At 45.0% G+C, this 19,469-nt stretch overlaps 1 protein-coding gene across 2 annotated transcripts in view; it reads right to left on the reverse strand.

The window, feature by feature from the left end:
* Positions 1 to 19,469, reverse strand: part of LOC109888515 (E3 ubiquitin-protein ligase RNF220) — a 43,072-nt gene that overhangs the window by 11,677 nt on the left and 11,926 nt on the right. For both annotated transcript variants that reach the window (XM_031822429.1, XM_031822428.1), the window contains exons 3-7: positions 5,438 to 5,528; positions 5,147 to 5,189; positions 4,969 to 5,061; positions 4,842 to 4,884; positions 4,440 to 4,505 (exon numbers count right to left, since the gene is read on the reverse strand). In XM_031822429.1, the coding sequence (XP_031678289.1) occupies positions 4,440 to 4,505; positions 4,842 to 4,884; positions 4,969 to 5,061; positions 5,147 to 5,189; positions 5,438 to 5,528 (336 nt within the window). The remainder of the gene's footprint in view (positions 1 to 4,439; positions 4,506 to 4,841; positions 4,885 to 4,968; positions 5,062 to 5,146; positions 5,190 to 5,437; positions 5,529 to 19,469) is intronic.

Consider the following 19,469-nt stretch of genomic DNA (forward strand, 5'->3'; position numbering starts at 1 on the left):
CTTCTGCTTTGTGACAATGGGGGTGAATGAGACAGAGTTGTTGGCTACGGTGTATAAAAACAGACCGGAATACACATGAATGCATACACACACACACACACACACACACAAACAAACGTAACACAGAAGAACACCAACTGTGAACTTTTCATCTTGTTCCTGACTGCATCCTGCCTGTGTTGTTCCTGACTGCATCCTGCCTGTGTTGTTCCTGACTGCATCCTGCCTGTGTTTTTTATTTATTTATTTATTTTATTTTACCTTTATTTAACCAGGTAGGCAAGTTGAGAACAAGTTCTCATTTACAATTGCGACCTGGCCAAGATAAAGCAAAGCAGTTCGACAGATACAACGACACAGAGTTACACATGGAGTAAAACAGACATACAGTCAATAATACAGTATAAACAAGTCTATATACAATGTGAGCAAATGAGGTGGGAAGGGAGGTAAAGGCAAAAAGGCCATGGTGGCAAAGTAAATACAATATAGCAAGTAAAACACTGGAATGGTAGTTTTGCAATGGAAGAATGTGCAAAATAGAAATAAAAATAATGGGGTGCAAAGGAGCAAAATAAATAAATAAATCAAATTAAATACAGTTGGGAAAGAGGTAGTTGTTTGGGCTAAATTATAGATGGGCTATGTACAGGTGCAGTAATCTGTGAGCTGCTCTGACAGCTGGTGCTTAAAGCTAGTGAGGGAGATAAGTGTTTCCAGTTTCAGAGATTTTTGTAGTTCGTTCCAGTCATTGGCAGCAGAGAACTGGAAGGAGAGGCGGCCAAAGAAAGAATTGGTTCTGGGGGTGACTAGAGAGATATACCTGCTGGAGCGTGTGCCACAGGTGGGAGATGCTATGGTGACCAGCGAGCTGAGATAAGGGGGGACTTTGCCTAGCAGGGTCTTGTAGATGACATGGAGCCAGTGGGTTTGGCGACGAGTATGAAGCGAGGGCCAGCCAACGAGAGCGTACAGGTCGCAATGGTGGCTAGTATATGGGGCTTTGGTGACAAAACGGATTGCACTGTGATAGACTGCATCCAATTTGTTGAGTAGGGTATTGGAGGCTATTTTGTAAATGACATCGCCAAAGTCGAGGATTGGTAGGATGGTCAGTTTTACAAGGGTATGTTTGGCAGCATGAGTGAAGGATGCTTTGTTGCGAAATAGGAAGCCAATTCTAGATTTAACTTTGGATTGGAGATGTTTGATATGGGTCTGGAAGGAGAGTTTACAGTCTAACCAGACACCTAAGTATTTGTAGTTGTCCACGTATTCTAAGTCAGAGCCGTCCAGAGTAGTGATGTTGGACAGGCGGGTAGGTGCAGGTAGCGATCGGTTGAAGAGCATGCATTTAGTTTTACTTGTATTTAAGAGCAATTGGAGGCCACGGAAGGAGAGTTGTATGGCATTGAAGCTTGCCTGGAGGGTTGTTAACACAGTGTCCAAAGAAGGGCCGGAAGTATACAGAATGGTGTCGTCTGCGTAGAGGTGGATCAGAGACTCACCAGCAGCAAGAGCGACCTCATTGATGTATACAGAGAAGAGAGTCGGTCCAAGAATTGAACCCTGTGGCACCCCCATAGAGACTGCCAGAGGTCCGGACAGCAGACCCTCCGATTTGACACACTGAACTCTATCAGAGAAGTAGTTGGTGAACCAGGCGAGGCAATCATTTGAGAAACCAAGGCTGTCGAGTCTGCCGATGAGGATATGGTGATTGACAGAGTCGAAAGCCTTGGCCAGATCAATGAATACGGCTGCACAGTAATGTTTCTTATCGATGGCGGTTAAGATATCGTTTAGGACCTTGAGCGTGGCTGAGGTGCACCCATGACCAGCTCTGAAACCAGATTGCATAGCAGAGAAGGTATGGTGAGATTCGAAATGGTCGGTAATCTGTTTGTTGACTTGGCTTTCGAAGACCTTAGAAAGGCACGGTAGGATAGATATAGGTCTGTAGCAGCTTGGGTCAAGAGTATCCCCCCCTTTGAAGAGGGGGATGACCGCAGCTGCTTTCCAATCTTTGGGAATCTCAGACGACACGAAAGAGAGGTTGAACAGGCTAGTAATAGGGGTGGCAACAATTTCTGCAGATAATTTTAGAAAGAAAGGGTCCAGATTGTCTAGCCCGGCTGATTTGTAGGGGTCCAGATTTTGCAGCTCTTTCAGAACATCAGCTGAATGGATTTGGGAGAAGGAGAAATGGGGAAGGCTTGGGCGAGTTGCTGTTGGGGGTGCAGTGCAGTTGTCCGGGGTAGGAGTAGCCAGGTGGAAAGCATGGCCAGCCGTAGAAAAATGCTTATTGAAATTCTCAATTATGGTGGATTTATCAGTGGTGACAGTGTTTCCTATCTTCAGTGCAGTGGGCAGCTGGGAGGAGGTGTTCTTATTCTCCATGGACTTTACAGTGTCCCAGAACTTTTTTGAGTTAGTGTTGCAGGAAGCAAATTTCTGCTTGAAAAAGCTAGCCTTGGCTTTTCTAACTGCCTGTGTATAATGGTTTCTAGCTTCCCTGAACAGCTGCATATCACGGGGGCTGTTCGATGCTAATGCAGAACGCCATAGGATGTTTTTGTGTTGGTTAAGGGCAGTCAGGTCTGGGGAGAACCAAGGGCTATATCTGTTCCTGGTTCTAAATTTCTTGAATGGGGCATGTTTATTTAAGATGGTTAGGAAGGCATTTAAAAAAAATATCCAGGCATCCTCTACTGACGGGATGAGATCAATATCCTTCAAGGATACCCCGGCCAGGTCGATTAGAAAGGCCTGCTCGCAGAAGTGTTTCAGGGAGCGTTTTACAGTGATGAGTGGAGGTCTTTTGACCGCTGACCCATTACGGATGCAGGCAATGCGGCAGTGATCGCTGAGATCTTGGTTGAAGACAGCAGAGGTGTATTTAGAGGGCAAGTTGGTTAGGATGATATCTATGAGGGTGCCCGTGTTTAAGGCTTTGGGGAGGTACCTGGTAGGTTCATTGATAATTTGTGTGAGATTGAGGGCATCAAGTTTAGATTTTAGGATGGCTGGGGTGTTAAGCATGTTCCAGTTTAGGTCGCCTAGCAGCACAAACTCTGAAGATAGATGGGGGGCAATCAGTTCACATATGGTGTCCAGAGCACAGCTGGGGGCAGAGGGTGGTCTATAGCAGGCGGCAACGGTGAGTTCCTGACTGCATCCTGCCTGTGTTGTCCCTGACTGCATCCTGCCTGTGTTGTCCCTGACTGCATCCTGCCTGTGTTGTCCCTGACTGCATCCTGCCTGTGTTGTCCCTGACTGCATCCTGCCTGTGTTGTCCCTGACTGCATCCTGCCTGTGTTGTCCCTGACTGCATCCTGCCTGTGTTGTCCCTGACTGCATCCTGCCTGTGTTGTCCCTGACTGCATCCTGCCTGTGTTGTCCCTGACTGCATCCTGCCTGTGTTGTCCTGACTGCATCCTGCCTGTGTTGTTCCTGACTGCATCCTGCCTGTGTTGTTCCTGACTGCATCCTGCCTGTGTTGTTCCTGACTGCATCCTGCCTGTGTTGTTCCTGACTGCATCCTGCCTGTGTTGTTCCTGACTGCATCCTGCCTGTGTTGTTCCTGACTGCATCCTGCCTGTGTTGTTCCTGACTGCATCCTGCTTGTGTTGTTCCTGACTGCATCCTGCCTGTGTTGTTCCTGACTGCATCCTGCCTGTGTTGTTCCTGACTGCATCCTACCTGTGTTGTTCCTGACTGCATACTACCTGTGTTGTTCCTGACTATATACAGAGGAGAGCGTCGTTTCCTCAACAAAACCAACACACACTGGAGAGATAGAGGAATGGTATGTTTCTCTACTGGCTACTGGACAAAGCACTGATACAAGAGTAGCTACTAGGTTATACACGATGTGCAAAGGTAAGATACACAGGTAATATACAAAGGTAAGATACATACACACACGCTGTGCACAGGACAGATGCACAGGACAGATGCACAGGACAGATGCACAGGACAGATACACAGGTAAGATACACGCTGTGCACAGGTAAGATAGACAGGTAAGATACACAGGTGAGATACACAGGTGAGATACCTGTGTATCTCACCTGTGTATCTCACCTGTGTATCTCACCTGTGTATCTCACCTGTGTATCTCACCTGTGTAAGATACACACACACGCTGTGCACAGGTAAGATACAGAGGTAAGATACACAGGAAAGATACGTAGGTAAGATACACAGGTAAGATACGGGAACTATCAGCAGACTACAACCTACAAGGTATGAAATAATTTAGTGTCAAATTCATTGATAGGAGGATGTTCTATCATAAAACTAAGTCTGTTCTCCGAAATATATAACATATAAACTAAATAGTCAGTGAGTGTAGTCTGTGATAATGGGTGGGAAAAGTACTCAATATAAGTATTGGGGTGTACAAGGTCACCCATATAGTGTCTTGTGTCTCTTACCAATTCTTTGGCAGTCTGGGGTTAGGTGACTTAAAGGAGCGGGTTTGGCGTAGCACCAATCATCGACTGTTAACATATCAAGAGGTTGAAGGTCAAGGGTTAGTAGATCTTCTGCTCATGTGGGTGCTAGGTCAAAAGGTACTGTGCTCTCAGTGACAGGGGTCACAGTCAGGCTAGTTTATCATTTTGAATGATCTTCAATGCAGTTGAGGGAGGATAGAAGCTCCCATTTTCATTCCTCCCTTGAAAATGTCCTCCATAATATATCGTAGCTGTAGATAGGCCTTTGAATATAATTTTACAGTCAATTACTCCAATGCAAAAGCAATAACCCAACTAACCCACCCATCTGAACAAACAACAGATCTGTCTTTGAAATCGTATGTATTTCTGAACACATACCATTCAGTCTTGCATGTCTGTTTGTCCTCACACGCAGAAACGTCTGTGGAAAAAGGAGAGTTGAAGGACCTTCAAAGAAGTGTGTGTGTGTGTGTGTGTGTGTGTGTCTTTGTAGTGAAGAACCTACCTGGTATCTGTCTGAGTAGATCTCTTCAGGAGGGCAGGAGAGAGAGGTGGGGGACCCACCCTCACATTTAATGTGCAGAGATAGTGAGAGGGTCTGTGGATAGAGGACAGGGACAGAGTCAAAGAAAGATGTGTGTGTGTTTGCGTGTGTGTGCGTGCGTGCGTGTGTTATTATTTACCTTAGTAGCTCCTAATGGATGGTTTCTCTGCACTGAATTAGTACTGTTGAAAGAGGAAACACTTAAAGAGCGTCAGGAAACTAATACTACAATATTCACACTGTTTATTGTTGTTTAGTGTTGTTTGTTGTTATTTATTGTTATTTGTTGTTTAGTGTTGTTTGTTTTTTATTGCTGTTTGTTTTTTATTGTTGTTATTTGTTGTTTTTATTGTTGTTTAGTGTGTGTGTGTGTGATTTGTAACTGTGTCAGTCTGCTATTCTCCTGCTCAGATGTGTTCTAAACGCCTACCTGATTTGTAACTGTGCCAGTCTGCCCATCTCCTGCTCCATGTGCTCCTGTAGCTCACCTGGTGGTAACACAGCATGGCACACTGGACACACTGGGGGCAGGGAGTCATACAGGACATTACCCTTACCTATTGACACAGAGAGGGTCTGGGAGTCATACAGGACATTACCCTTACCTACTGACACAGAGAGGGTCTGGGAGTCATACAGGACATTACCCTTACCTACTGACACAGAGAGGGTCTGGGAGTCATACAGGACATTACCCTTACCTACTGACACAGAGAGGGTCTGGGAGTCATACAGGACATTACCCTTACCTACTGACACAGAGAGGGTCTGGGAGTCATACAGGACATTACCCTTACCTACTGACACAGAGAGGGTCTGGGAGTCATACAGGACATTACCCTTACCTACTGACACAGAGAGGGAGGAAAAGCTGAGTAAGGAGGGGAGAGTTTCATTAGAATTGTCTGTGTCAAATAAATATAAGGTTTGCACACACGCACGCACACACACCCCACTCACACTGAGTGGCTGCTAAATGGCTGCTAAATAAGACATGGCAGCAAATCGCAAAAAGACACTCAGTGTCCTTGGGGAAGAGACGGTCGTTCCGTGTTCCTCACAGGTTTTTTGCATCCCCCATCGAAGCCTTAATGAGTTTTACCGACACGCATCAAGTGTTCTCGGGCCTTCATCGCTCCCCTGCCCGAAACACACGGGAGTCAGTAAACAATGAAATCTCGGGGCTGAAATTTAATTCATAAGCACATTACCTGGAGAGATAAGTGTCTCTGAATGGCGCCGTGATAAAAGGAATGGGATTAGATTTGCAGGTGGTTTATTGTCCCTGTTTTTAGAACCTCTCTCTGCCCCCGTTTCAGTATCCTGACACCTGTGTCTGGCAGGCCACTACCAGGCAGCCTGCAGTAGTAAGGGCCAGATTCCCGGACCCAGAATGAGTCTTTATCTGTACTAAATGCACTTTTAATGGCTGAGAATTGAATACGGAAGTGTGTGTCAATGTGTGTGTGTGTTTGTGTACATCCTCCCCCTCCTTCTCTCCCCTGCCCAGTCCCAGATGAACCCTGTCAGCATCAGTCAGCCTCAGCGCCGCTCCAGCCTGGGAGGTCTCACACGAATAACGCGCTAAAGAAGGAATACGACTGGTCTTCTTTAGACTAGTTGAGTTTCTGGAGCATCAGCATTTGTGGGTTCGATTACAGGCTAAAAATGGTCAGAAACAAAGAACTTTCTTCTGAAACTCATCAGTCTATTCTTGTTCTGAGAAATGAAGGCTATTCCATGAGAGAAATTGCAAATGAACTGAAGATCTCGTACAACGCTGTGTACCACTCCCTTTACAGAACAGCGCAAACTGGCCCTAACCAGAATAGAAAGAGGTGCGGGAGGCCCCGGTGCACAACTGAGCAAGAGGACAAGTACATTAAAGTGTCTAGTTTGAGAAACAGACGCCTCACAAGTACTCAACTGACAGCTTCAATAAATAGTACCCGCAAAACACCAGTCTCAACGTCAACAGTGAAGAGGTGACTCCGGGATACTGGCAACTACAGTGTAGAGAATCATTGTACCACTTAAACCCATGTGTATTATCTTTTCCATAATAAAAAATATTGTATTTTCAGCTCTTTAAAGCTGGTAAACAAAACCAAAAGTAAAAGTCACAAAAACAAAACTTAAGAATCAGAAGCAAAGAAATAGTAGGTAGCCTAGTGGTTAGAGCGTTGGGCCTGTAACCGAAAGGTTGCTGGATCAAATACCTGACATGATAAATATTTGTCGTTCTGCCCCTGATCAAGCCAGTTAACCCACTGTTCCCCAGTAGGCCATCACTGTAAATAAGAATAACTCTTGACTAGTTTAAAAACATTTATATAGTGCACATAGAACAGATATACTTTCAATGAGTGACAGATCTACAACGCTCATTTCTACGTGAATTTGTTCATGTTGCCCAAAAAGTTACTGCAGATTTAATTCTTTAGAATCTAAGACATTGGGGGGAAAGTGGTTGCTTAGCTGAAGTATGGAAATGTTTTAAGATGGTCATATGGATCATTTAGCTATTTCAATTTGAATTTTAGGACCCCTTTAAGTATCAGAAAAAAATATATAGAAAACTGATTTGATAACATATAGATTTGGGCTTTCACTACTAAAGCCGATAGAAATGCATTGAATAACACATTCCTAAACAGCAAAAAGTTCAGTCAAATAATGTATCATAAGAAACAAGGTTTTGAATTGTCTGTTCTAAATCTAGGAGATATAAAAAATTTAAAAAACTTTAAAACCGGTACTGGTTACCTTCAGACGAGTCCCATGACAGTTGCGGGGGTTGTAGAGTAAAACGGAGCACGCCTTCGTGTTCGTGACGATCTCCCCTTTCCACAGGGTCATAATAGTATGTTAAACCATTCGGACGCTACAGACGTTTTCATGAGAAGACTGATTTCCAGGACGTCTCATGGTCTGACAAACACCGCTCTAGCTCTGCCCCCTTTCATTGCAGATGAGGAAGTGCGACACTGGCGGATGTGGTGGATTGAGACGCATCCAATGCAAAAAAAAACATATCTCTAGCTTCAACTGATGGATTAGTATGGGGATTGTATCTTAGATTGACGCACCGGTGCATCAATAAACTCTAGTGGGTTAAATACACTCATGCTCTATTTGAGGGAAATCCTTACTGGTGACGGACAGAACTGTTGATATTGTAGACTATGGGATCCTGTTAGCATAGGAAGTGCTTAAAGTCATACTGTATGTAGGGGATAATCAAACCTCACTCATATGCCACTCCACCAATACAGAGAAATCAGACAACCACATCCTTGAAAACACCATAGTCACCCTGTGGGCTGATGCCAGCGCCCATATGACAGGTGCCAGTACTGTAGAGACAAACAGAGCAGAGATGGCTGATGTGACCTTCACAGAATGTCACATGTCATCAGGGCTCGACGTCACCCTGGGGCATTGGGCTCGATGTCACCCTGGGGCATTGGGCTCGATGTCACCCTGGGGCATTGGGCTCGATGTCACCCTGGGGCATTGGGCTTGACGTCACCCTGGCGCATTAGGCTCGACGTCACCCTGGCACATTAGGCTCGATGTCACCCTGGCACATTATGCTCGATGTCACCCTGGCGCATTAGGCTTGACGTCACCCTGGCGCATTAGGCTTGATGTCACCCTGGTGCATTAGGCTTGATGTCACCCTTGATGCCACCCACAAAATGAACACGGCTATAGGAACACGCTGTAAAGAATAACATGCCGTAACCGTGGTATAGCTATGATTGACAGACATGGGCATCTGTGTCTTTCTGTATTGCAATCTTGCGATGCTGTCCTCGTTCATCAGTCATCACTCGGCTACTGGAAGGAAGGAAGGAAGGAAGGAAGGAAGGAAGGAAGGAAGGAAGGAAGGGGGGGGGGGGTAGGATTGTGTGGGCTGTAGTTGGCAAGCGTTCAGAGGAGACCTGAGTCATATAAGTCATTGGATCCCACCACACCGGTGCCTGCCCTTTCCAGTCTCCCACAGCAACCTGCTTCCTATTGAAAACATCACATCAAGGATATTAAATGATATTACTCAGCGCTTCTCTTCCTACATGCAGCACAGGCTGTGTCCTATAGTGCACTACCTTCTACCAGAACCGTATGGATCATGGTCAAAAGTAGGGCACTATGTAGGGAATAGGGTGTCATTTGGGACAAGTACACACTCTCTGAAGTAGAGGGGGAATAATGTTTTTATTGGGGGAATAATGGCCTACGCTATTTAATTAACAGTACCATTGGCATGTCGCTACTAATTAACATAATAGACCATGTTGTTACTAATTCATTAACATAATAGGCCACGTTGTTACTAACACATTAACATAATAGACCATGTTGTTACTAACACATTAACATAATAGACCATGTTGTTACTAACACATTAATATAATAGGCCACGTTGTTACTAACACATTAACATAATAGACCATGTTGTTACTAACACATTAACATAATAGACCATGTTGTTATTCCTACATTAACATAATAGACCATGTTGTTACTAACACATTAATATAATAGACCATGTTGTTACTAACACATTAACATAATAGACCATGTTGTTATTCCTACATTAACATAATAGGCCATGTTGTTATTCCTACATGAACTTAATAGACCATGTTGTTTTTCCTACATTAACATAATAGACCATGTTGTTATTCCTACATTAACATAATAGACCATGTTGTTATTCCTACATTAACATAATAGGCCATGTTGTTATTCCTACATTAACATAATAGGCCATGTTGTTATTCCTACATTAACATAATAGACCATGTTGTTACTAATACATTAACATAATAGACCATGTTGTTACTAATACATTAACATAATAGACCATGTTGTTATTCCTACATTAACATAATAGACCATGTTGTTACTAATACATTAACATAATAGACCATGTTGTTATTCCTACATTAACATAAGATCATGTTGTTACTAATACATCAACATAAGACCATGTTGTTACAAACACATTAACATAATAGACCATGTTGTTATTCCTACATTAACATAATAGACCATGTTGTTATTCTTACATTAACATAATAGACCATGTTGTTACTAACACATTAACATAATAGACCATGTTGTTACTAACACATTAGCATAATAGACCTTCGTAAGAACATGGCCAAATAGATCTGCTGAGGAGAGTCACTTCCCTTTTCTGTGATTTTTAAAAGTCTGGTTTTTATTTTTATAGCATTTTTATTAAATCTCAGAATTCCCTGGGAATACAGTACAAAACAAAACAAATCCCTTCCGTAACTCGTTTCACTGGACAATTACCGTCATACACACATCCTCCGAGTCCCAAATGGCAACCTACACCCTATTTAGTTGACTACATTTGACCAGAACCCCGTGGGCCCTAGTTCCCAGTTTCACCTCACACTGCCCAATCCATTGTGTATAATGTCCTAAGGATACCCCACCACCACCCCCCTTACCACCACACTTACTCACTGCCTTGAATCAATGTCTCACCAGGACTGTCATGATTATTCAGTGATTAATAAAGTCTGTATTAAGTCATTGTTGAAGGGCCTTATGTCTACGTTGTACATTAGAAGTGCACATGGAGGACCGCAGATGGAAGTCACAGTAAGGAACCAAACAATAACAAGTAAAACTGTGTTTGTGTGTTTATACTGTAGGCCTACAAGGTCAAGTGTGTGTGTGTGTGTGTGTATGCGCGCTCAGGTGCATATGTTGTCGGTGTGGAAATGCATCTAAGCAACTTTTTGCTTTGAGCTGAACAGCTGTGTTCCCTTTTTCAACTTGAATTCAACCTCAAATCAGACCTCAAATTGACTCATTGTGAACCACCTCAGCCCCATAGCCCTTCTCTGATGACGCCAGATCAATAATAAGGCCTTTTGACCACGGGTCAATCGGAACAAAGACCTCCAACCAATATTACAAATTCTCTCTCTTCTCTGTCTCTCATCTCTGTCTTTCTCTCTGTCTGTCTCTCCCTTATCTCTGTCTGTCTGTCTGTCTGTCTGTCTCTCTCTCTCTCTCTCTGTCTCTCTCTTCTCTGTCTGTCTCTCCCTCTCATTGCTGTCTTTCTCTGTCTCTCTGTGTCTCTCTCTCTGTCTCTCTCTCCGTGTCTGTTTCTGTCGGTCTCTCTGTCTCTCCCTCTCATTACTGTCTTTTGCTCTCTCTCTCTCTCTCTCTGTGTCTCTCTCTCTGTCTCTCTCTCTCTCTCTGTCTGTCTCTCTCTCTCTCTCTCTGTCTCTCTCTCTGTCTCTCTCTCTCTGTCTCTCTCTCTGTCTCTCTCTCTGTCTCTCTCTCTGTCTCTCTCTCTGTCTCTCTCTCTCTCTCTCTCTCTCTGTCTCTCTCTCTGTCTCTCTGTCTCTCTCTCTGTCTCTCTGTATGTCCATGTCTCTTTCTCTCTCGCTCTCCTTTTATCTTGTTCATTACAGGTCACTTCAGTTCCATCAGCTGTGTCCACGGCCGTGCACGTCCTTAGCCAATCATCTCTCTATCCATAAATGAGGACAGTGACCGCCATGTCTCAACCGCCAGGCTCTCCTCTTAGACCATGTTCACCCCGAAGGCAATGAATGAATTCTGCCTCTAGTCTTCTAACTGTAATCAATCTAGCCTCATTGAAATACAGGCTTGATGTTTGAAACTGATCTAGAAACCAGTAAAAAAAAAGGGAAAGGACAGTGTCAGTTGGGTCGTCATTCGTTACCACAGCCAGAAAGCTACCAATCACATGAGGCAGTGTGATGTGTGATGACGCTTATGGTTTGTGGGAAACAACCAATCATACGAGGGAGTTGGATGACGCGCATGCCAACCAGATTGCAGGGGCCGTCGAGAGACATGCTTTTCTTTTATCTAGTGATCCATCAATGTTTTGGTTATTTACTAGATTTAATAAAACCAAACGTTCTAAATGCAAAGTGGTAATCAGATGTCTTATTCAAACTCAGACTGCAAGCTTATCATGATGTTTGCCCTTAGTCAAAGTTACTCCACTATCTGCATTGTTTACAAAATGGCATGTAGGTAAACAAATTAACACAAATCCACAAGTAAAATGTACAGTTTCACAGAACTGTTTCACAGATTGGTATTTATTTATTATTGGTGGATTACTACAGTCATGTATTTATCTAATACAACATAAGCCTTGCAGTTCACCTTTTTGGTATTTATTAAAATAACAACTGACTGGACTTACAGTATATAGAACTTTCTAGACACCCAAAGCTCTTCACAGTGCAAGGGGTAACTCACCACCCTAACCCCACTCTATAGAGGGGTAACTCACCACCCTAACCCCACTCTACAGAGGGGTAACTCACCACCCTAACCCCACTCTACAGAGGGGTAACTCACCAGCCTAACCCCACTCTACAGAGGGGTAACTCACCAGCCTAAACCCACTCTACAGAGGGGTAACTCACCAGCCTAACCCCACTCTACAGAGGGGTAACTCACCAGCCTAACCCCACTCTACAGAGGGGTAACTCACCAGCCTAACCCCACTCTACAGAGGGGTAACTCACCAGCCTAACCCCACTCTACAGAGGGGTAACTCACCAGCCTAACCCCACTCTACAGAGGGGTAACTCACCAGCCTAACCCCACTCTACAGAGGGGTAACTCACCAGCCTAACCCCACTCTATAGAGGGGTAACTCACCAGCCTAACCCCACTCTACAGAGGGGTAACTCACCAGCCTAACCCCACTCTACAGAGGGGTAACTCACCAGCCTAACCCCACTCTACAGAGGGGTAACTCACCAGCCTAACCCCACTCTACAGAGGGGTAACTCACCAGCCTAACCCCACTCTACAGAGGGGTAACTCACCAGCCTAACCCCACTCTACAGAGGGGTAACTCACCAGCCTAACCCCACTCTACAGAGGGGTAACTCACCAGCCTAACCCCACTCTACAGAGGGGTAACTCACCAGCCTAACCCCACTCTACAGAGGGGTAACTCACCAGCCTAACCCCACTCTACAGAGGGGTAACTCACCAGCCTAACCCCACTCTACAGAGGGGTAACTCACCAGCCTAACCCCACTCTACAGAGGGGTAACTCACCAGCCTAACCCCACTCTACAGAGGGGTAACTCACCAGCCTAACCCCACTCTACAGAGGGGTAACTCACCAGCCTAACCCCACTCTACAGAGGGGTAACTCACCAGCCTAACCCCACTCTACAGAGGGGTAACTCACCAGCCTAACCCCACTCTACAGAGGGCTAACTCACCAGCCTAACCCCACTCTACAGAGGGCTAACTCACCAGCCTAACCCCACTCTACAGAGGGCTAACTCACCAGCCTAACCCCACTCTACAGAGGGCTAACTCACCAGCCTAACCCCACTCTACAGAGGGCTAACTCACCAGCCTAACCCCACTCTACAGAGGGCTAACTCACCAGCCTAACCCCACTCTACAGAGGGCTAACTCACCAGCCTAACCCCACTCTACAGAGGGGTAACTCACCAGCCTAACCCCACTCTACAGAGGGGTAACTCACCAGCCTAACCCCACTCTACAGAGGGGTAACTCACCAGCCTAACCCCACTCTACAGAGGGGTAACTCACCAGCCTAACCCCACTCTACAGAGGGGTAACTCACCAGCCTAACCCCACTCTACAGAGGGGTAACTCACCAGCCTAACCCCACTCTACAGAGGGGTAACTCACCAGCCTAACCCCACTCTACAGAGGGGTAACTCACCAGCCTAACCCCACTCTACAGAGGGGTAACTCACCAGCCTAACCCCACTCTACAGAGGGGTAACTCACCAGCCTAACCCCACTCTACAGAGGGGTAACTCACCAGCCGAACCCCACTCTACAGAGGGGTAACTCACCAGCCGAACCCCACTCTACAGAGGGGTAACTCACCAGCCGAACCCCACTCTACAGAGGGGTAACTCACCAGCCGAACCCCACTCTACAGAGGGGTAACTCACCAGCCGAACCCCACTCTACAGAGGGGTAACTCACCAGCCGAACCCCACTCTACAGAGGGGTAACTCACCACACCAGCCTAACCCCACTCTACAGAGGGGTAACTCACCACACCAGCCTAACCCCACTCTACAGAGGGGTAACTCACCAGCCTAACCCCACTCTACAGAGGGCTAACTCACCAGCCTAACCCCACTCTACAGAGGGGTAACTCACCACACCAGCCTAACCCCACTCTACAGAGGGGTAACTCACCAGCCTAACCCCACTCTACAGCGGGGTAACTCACCAGCCTAACCCCACTCTACAGCGGGGTAACTCACCAGCCTAACCCCACTCTACAGCGGGGTAACTCACCAGCCTAACCCCACTCTATAGAGGGGTAACTCACCAGCCTAACCCCACTCTACAGCGGGGTAACTCACCAGCCTAACCCCACTCTACAGCGGGGTAACTCACCAGCCTAACCCCACTCTACAGCGGGGTAACTCACCAGCCTAACCCCACTCTACAGAGGGGTAACTCACCAGCCTAACCCCACTCTACAGAGGGCTAACTCACCAGCCTAACCCCACTCTACAGAGGGGTAACTCACCACACCAGCCTAACCCCACTCTACAGAGGGGTAACTCACCAGCCTAACCCCACTCTACAGCGGGGTAACTCACCAGCCTAACCCCACTCTACAGCGGGGTAACTCACCAGCCTAACCCCACTCTACAGAGGGGTAACTCACCAGCCTAACCCCACTCTACAGCGGGGTAACTCACCAGCCTAACCCCACTCTACAGAGGGGTAACTCACCAGCCTAACTCTACCACTCTTAATGTATTTATTTTATTGGCCCATCCACCCCCCCCCCCCCTCTTAGGAGGACAAAAGTTACTTTGTTTTACATTTTTACAGATATTTTGTTACAGATACATTATTTATCCCCTTTACATACATGGTACTTTTATAGTCCTAGACAATATTACATGATAGGAATACCGTTTGATATACACATTACACATAAAACGGTACTGTAAAAAGTGCCACGGGGAACCCGTTTAAAAGGCCCAACATCTTGCATTTTATTGAGGAACATTCCATTGTTAGTTAGGAATTCAACATTAATCAAATGAAATGAATGTTGTAAACGTGTATGGAATGAATTACAGTGATCTGTCTCTGAAAGTACTGCCTTCTTGTTCATTTCAGCAGCATATTTCTCTTTGGCTTTTGTTTGTCTGTCTTCCCCCTCTGGTGGCATTCATACATCCCTGTGCCCACAACATGAAACAGATCACCATTCAATTGAAAGCTTTTAGTCTCCCAACTGAGTTTGTTTTTCCTGACAATCTGTTGAAGGTCAAGAATATGATCTAGTAGTATTAGAATGAAAGTGTTGTAGGGAAACTAATAACGTTGCTCTATCAAACAGAATAACTCCTCTGTGCTGGGAACGTATTCCCTTATGCTAGCTAGTTAGCTAGCTCATCTTAGATAAGAGTAGCAACAGTCAGCTACAGTGACTATTCACACCCATTATCTTTTTCCACACTTGGTTGTGTTATAGCCTGAAATAAAAATGTATGACATTTTTACAAATTAATAAAAAATGAAAAGCTGGAATGTCTTGAGAAAATAAGTAAGTATTCAAACCCTTTATTATGGCAAGCCTAAACATGTTCAGGAGTAAAAATGTGCTCAACAAGTAATTTAATAAGTTGCATGGAATATGTGTGCAATAGTATTTAACATGACTACCTCATTTCTGTGTCCCACACATACAATGATCTGTAAAGTCCCTCAGTCGAGCAGTGAATTTCAAACACAGATTCAACCACAAAGACCAGGGAGTTTATCCACTGTCTTGTTAAGAAGGGCATCTACTGGCAGATAAGTGAGAGAAAAAGAACAGACACTGAATATCCCTTTGAGCATGCTGAAGTTATTAATTACACTTTGGATGGTGTATCAATACACCCAGTCACTACAGAGATACAGGCGTCCTTCATAACTCAGTCGCCAGAGAGGAAGGAAACCGCTCAGGGATTTTACCATGTTGCCAATGCTGACTTTAAAACAGTTACAGAGTTGAATTAATCTAACAGGAGAAAACTAAAGGATAGATCAACAACATTGTAGTTACTCCACAATACTAACCTAATGACAGAGTGAAAAGAAGGAAAACAAACATTTCAAAACACACCCTGTTTGCAACAAGGCACTATGTAATACTGCAAAACATGTGGCAAAGCAATTCACTTTTTGTCCTGAATACAAAGTGTTAGGCGAAAGTCCTATACAACACATTGTACCACTCTGCATATTTTCAAGCATAGTGGTGGCTGCATCATGTTATGGGTATGCTTGTAATCATTAAGGACTGGGGAGTTTCAGGATAAAAACATGTATGGAATGGAGCTAAGCACAGGCAAAATACTAGAAGATAACTCAGTTCAGTTTGCTTTCCACCAGACACTGGGAGATTAATTCACCTTTCTGCAAGACATTAAAATACAAGGCCAAATCTACACTGGAGTTGCTTATCAAGAAGACAGTGAATGGTCCTGAGTGGCCAAGTTACAGTTTTGAATTAAATCTACTTGAAAATCTATGGCAAAACCTGGAAATAGTTGTCTAGCAATGATCAACAACCAATTTGTCAGAGCTTGAAGAATAATGGGCAAGAGTTGCACAATCTAGGTGTGGAAAGCTTAGAGACTTACCCAGGAAGACTCACCGCAGTAGAACGGCCTTTCTGAAGAGCCTTGACTTTCAACGTGGCACTGTCATAGGACAACAAGTCAGTTCATAAAATGTTTGCCCTGCTAGAGCTTCCCCGGTCAACTGTAGGTGCTGTTATTGTGAAGTGGAAACGTCTAGGAGCAACAACAGCTCATCCGCAAAGTGGTAGGTCACACAAGCTCACAGAACGGTATCACAGAGTGCTGTAGTGCGTAGCTTGTAGAAATTGTCTGCCCTCGGTTGCAACACTCACTACCGAGTTCCAAACTGCCTCTGGAAGCAATGTCAGCACAATAACTGTTCATTGGGAGCGTCATGAAATGAGTTTCCATGGCCGAGCAGCCGCACACAAGCCTAAGATCACCATCCGCAATGCCAAGCGTCAGCTGGAGTGGTGTAGAGCTGGCCGCTATTGCACTCTGGAGCAGTGAAAACACATTCTCTGGAGTGATGAATCACGCTTCACCATCTGGCAGTCCGACGGACAAATCTGGGTTTGACAGATGCCAGGAAAACGCTACCTGCCCCAAGGCATAGTGCCAACTGTAAAGTTTGGTGGAGGAGGAATAATGGTCTGGGCCATTTTTCATGGTTTGGGATAGGCCCCTTAGTTTCAGTGAAGGGAAGTGGAAGCACAATTCTGTGCTTCCAACTTTGTGGCAACAGTTTGGGGAAGGCCCTTTCCTGTTTCAGCATGACAATGCCCCCGTGCACAAAGAGAGGTCCATACAGAAATGGTTTGTTGAGATCGGTGTGGAAGAATTTGACTAGCCTGCACAGAGCCCTGACATCAACCCCATCGAACACCTTTGGGATGAATTGAAATGCCAAATGCAAGCCAGGCCTAACTGCGCAACAGTGTCCGATCTCACTAATGCTCTTGTCGCTGAATGGAAGCAAGTCTCCGCAGCAATGTTCCAACATCTAGTGGAAAGCCTTCCCAGAAGAGTAGAGGCTGTTATAGCAGCAATGGGAGGGGACCAACTCCATATTAATGCCCATGATTTTGGAATGAGATGTTTGACGAGCAGGTGTCCACATCATTTTGGTCATATAGTTTATAAACCGGTTGACTGTCTGAGCGCTAACAGCTCTCCCAGGCTAGGTGACAGTTATGAGACATACGCTGACTAGTGTTCACCTGGGGCCTGTAACTCAAATGCTTTACACTTGCACTCGTGTGACAGTAAAGGAGATTGAAAGGGAAATCAAATGTAGCATCTGATCATAGATCCTGCAGTGACAGTTGGATTCCGCTGTCTACTCTACCATCTGGCTATAAAGCATGGCCAACTCCTCTAGTTATCTGAACTGAGTGTCCCAGTCGATGCACCTAAAAGAAAGACATTTCTTTCTCGGTAATAAAGTGTGTATGTGTGTGTGGCCTGAGTGGGTCTGGATGAGGTGGCATTAAGAGGCTAATAGAACCATCAAAGCCCCTCGTTATGCACTAATTAGATGGGCTCTTAAAATACAGATCCACATTTCTCTACCCACTTATTAACTCTCTCTCTCTGTGTCTCTCTCGGTCTGTGTCTCTGTCTGTGTCTCTGTCTGTGTCTCTGTCTGTGTCTCTGTCTGTGTCTCTGTCTGTGTCTCTGTCTGTGTCTCTGTCTGTGTCTGTCTGTCTGTCTGTCTGTGTCTGTCTGTCTGTCTGTGTCTGTCTGTCTGTCTGTGTCTGTCTCTCTTCAATTAAGGGTCTTTATTGTCATGGGAAACATATGTTTACATTGGCAAAGCAAGTGAAATAGATAATAAATCAAGTGAAATTGACAATTAATAGTAAACATTACAATCACAACAGTTCCAAAGCAATAGGGACATTTCAAATGTCCCTATTGCACATCGTTACAGTGTTGTAACGATGTGCAAATAGTTAAAGTACAAAAGGGAAAATAAATAAACATAAATATGGTTCGTATTAACATTGGTGTTTGTTCTTCACTGGTTTCCCCTTTCTTGTGGAAATGGGTCACAAATCTTGCTGCTGTGATGGCACACTGTGGTATTTTACCCAATAGAAATGAGAGTTTATCAAATTTGGATTTTATTTTGAATTCTTTGTCGGTCTGTGTAAAATGAGGGAAATATGTGTCTAATACTCACTCACTCACTCACTGCTTAATGGGGGGAAATGAAAGGCTCATTCTACAAAGCTGATTGTATCAAGCACTTTGGCCCTGAACAATCACATACAACGGGACTAGATAGCAGGGGACCTCGAGTTACGGATGCACAATTGCACAAATACATGAACGCATGCAGACACACACACACACACCTGTCCTCCATACACCACAGGTGTGAGGGGGTGGAAACAGTAAAACAGGACTAATATGAACCCGCAGTAGAAAGACCACACATAGCCCTCAAAGTGACCCTGCTTCCTCTCCTCATACAGATAGCATCAGAAACTGTCTCAGTCACGTACCACTGCTGCAGGTATGAGGGACATAGTATAGAAAGATCTGGACCCGTATTCATGAATCGTCTTAGAGTGGTGATCTAGGATCAGCTTTTTAACTCTAGAATCATAATGAACAAGATCACATGGACAGGGGTCCTGATCAGTCGGTCTGTCTAACTGTCAGTCAGTCTGTCTAACTGTCAGTCAGTCTGTCTAACTGTCAGTCAGTCTGTCTAACTGTCAGTCAGTCTGTCTCACTGTCAGTCAGTCTGTCTCACTGTCAGTATGTCTGTCTAACTGTCAGTCTCACTGTCAGTCTCACTGTCTG

This window comes from Oncorhynchus kisutch, linkage group LG4 (assembly GCF_002021735.2).
Source record: "Oncorhynchus kisutch isolate 150728-3 linkage group LG4, Okis_V2, whole genome shotgun sequence".
Classification (NCBI taxonomy): domain Eukaryota; kingdom Metazoa; phylum Chordata; class Actinopteri; order Salmoniformes; family Salmonidae; genus Oncorhynchus; species Oncorhynchus kisutch.